Genomic DNA, 1,372 nt, shown 5'->3' with positions numbered 1-1,372 from the left:
ACCCCAACTAGGCTACAGACCTCAGAGATATTCTAGGCTCCTCCCTCTTCCTAAACCCCCAATTCTGGTTACCACCAAGTTTAGCTGATTTCATTTCCTCCCGAATTCCTACTGGCAAACATTCTGATTCAAACCAAATTCCCGACTGGTCTTCTCCTAATGCGAACTTTCCATGTTCTGGCCCTCATGTCTGTTCTTACCGGGTGTCAAAGCAGGACACCCTATGTCAAACAGGACCATGGTCCTGCCATTGACTCCAAGTTCCCTCTCCAGAGGCTCCTCCCCCACGGGGCAGGTCCTTGTCCCACAGTAGGGCCCACATCCAGCTCTCACCACATCCTGCCTCATCATTTTACTCCAGTGAAGCTAAATTGTTTGTGGATCTTTGTACCCACTGGATGTCTGTGCTTGTGCTGCCTGTTTTTCACTCTCAGCACCCCAGTTTGGTCTAATTCTCACTCTGGAACTCCCTGCAGGGCTGGTATCTCCTGAAATCTCCTCAACAAAGAATTATCTCACTGGAGAAGGTGCCAGGCCCTGGTCTCCCATCACACACACCGCAACTCCCTCTGGTGTGAGAGCAAAGTAGTTGAAAAGTATTTGAGCCATCCTTTCCCCCACGTGATAGCCAGGCTCTTTTCCTTCCTAGCCTGCTTTTGCACTAAGGCAAGTGATTAAGCTTTTTTGTCTGATGTTTTCTCTTACTTGTAGAAAAGAAGAATGATATATCTTCATGGAGTTGTAAGAGTAAATGAACTAACCTATATATAAGAACTTAAAATAGGGTCTTGGAAGGTGTCAAGAAACCATAAGAATAGTTTTGTACAGATCTTTATAATTGTACTTTATCATTGTGCTGTCACACTTTAAAAATATATTTCTTCTTCCACTCGACAGAGTCAGCAAACTGTCCTTTGTAAAAGATCCTTTGTAGTATCTATTTTAGGTTTTGTGGGCAATGCTGTCACAACTACTCAACTCTGCTGTTGTAGCTTGAGAGCAGTTATAGGTCATGTGTCAATAAAGGAGTATGGCTGTGTTCAATAAAATTTTATATACAAAAGCAAGCAGCAAATTGGATTTGGACTGTTGGCTATAATTTGCTGATCCATGTATTTGACCATATGCTCCTTGAGAGCACAACCTGTCTTTCAGCAGAAGCACGACAGTATGGATCACTTGACTCAACATCTAGTCTAAACCACATTTTATGGGTTTTCTCCATCATACACACTGCTAACACAGCTCCTCTTTCGAGCTTACCCTGGCGGCCCAGCGGAGGTCTGCCCATGATCTCATCATCTGAGGCATTCAGGTTCTGAATCAGAAAGTATGTGGTCATTTTTCCTTTACCTTTCACTTCAATTTCACC

At 43.7% G+C, this 1,372-nt stretch overlaps 1 protein-coding gene across 1 annotated transcript in view; it reads right to left on the bottom strand.

The window, feature by feature from the left end:
* LOC101632034 (guanylate cyclase soluble subunit beta-2-like) overlaps positions 1–1,372 on the bottom strand; it is a 32,109-nt gene that overhangs the window by 13,172 nt on the left and 17,565 nt on the right. Inside the window, exon 10 of the mRNA XM_012723176.1 lies at positions 1,242–1,318. Within this exon, the coding sequence (XP_012578630.1) occupies positions 1,242–1,318 (77 nt within the window). The remainder of the gene's footprint in view (positions 1–1,241; positions 1,319–1,372) is intronic.

Source organism: Condylura cristata, unplaced genomic scaffold (assembly GCF_000260355.1).
Source record: "Condylura cristata isolate star-nosed mole 26May11 unplaced genomic scaffold, ConCri1.0 scaffold00010, whole genome shotgun sequence".
NCBI lineage: Eukaryota > Metazoa > Chordata > Mammalia > Eulipotyphla > Talpidae > Condylura > Condylura cristata.
The sequence above is the reverse complement of the archived record's forward strand: the minus strand, read 5'-3'. Positions and strand labels throughout refer to the sequence as shown.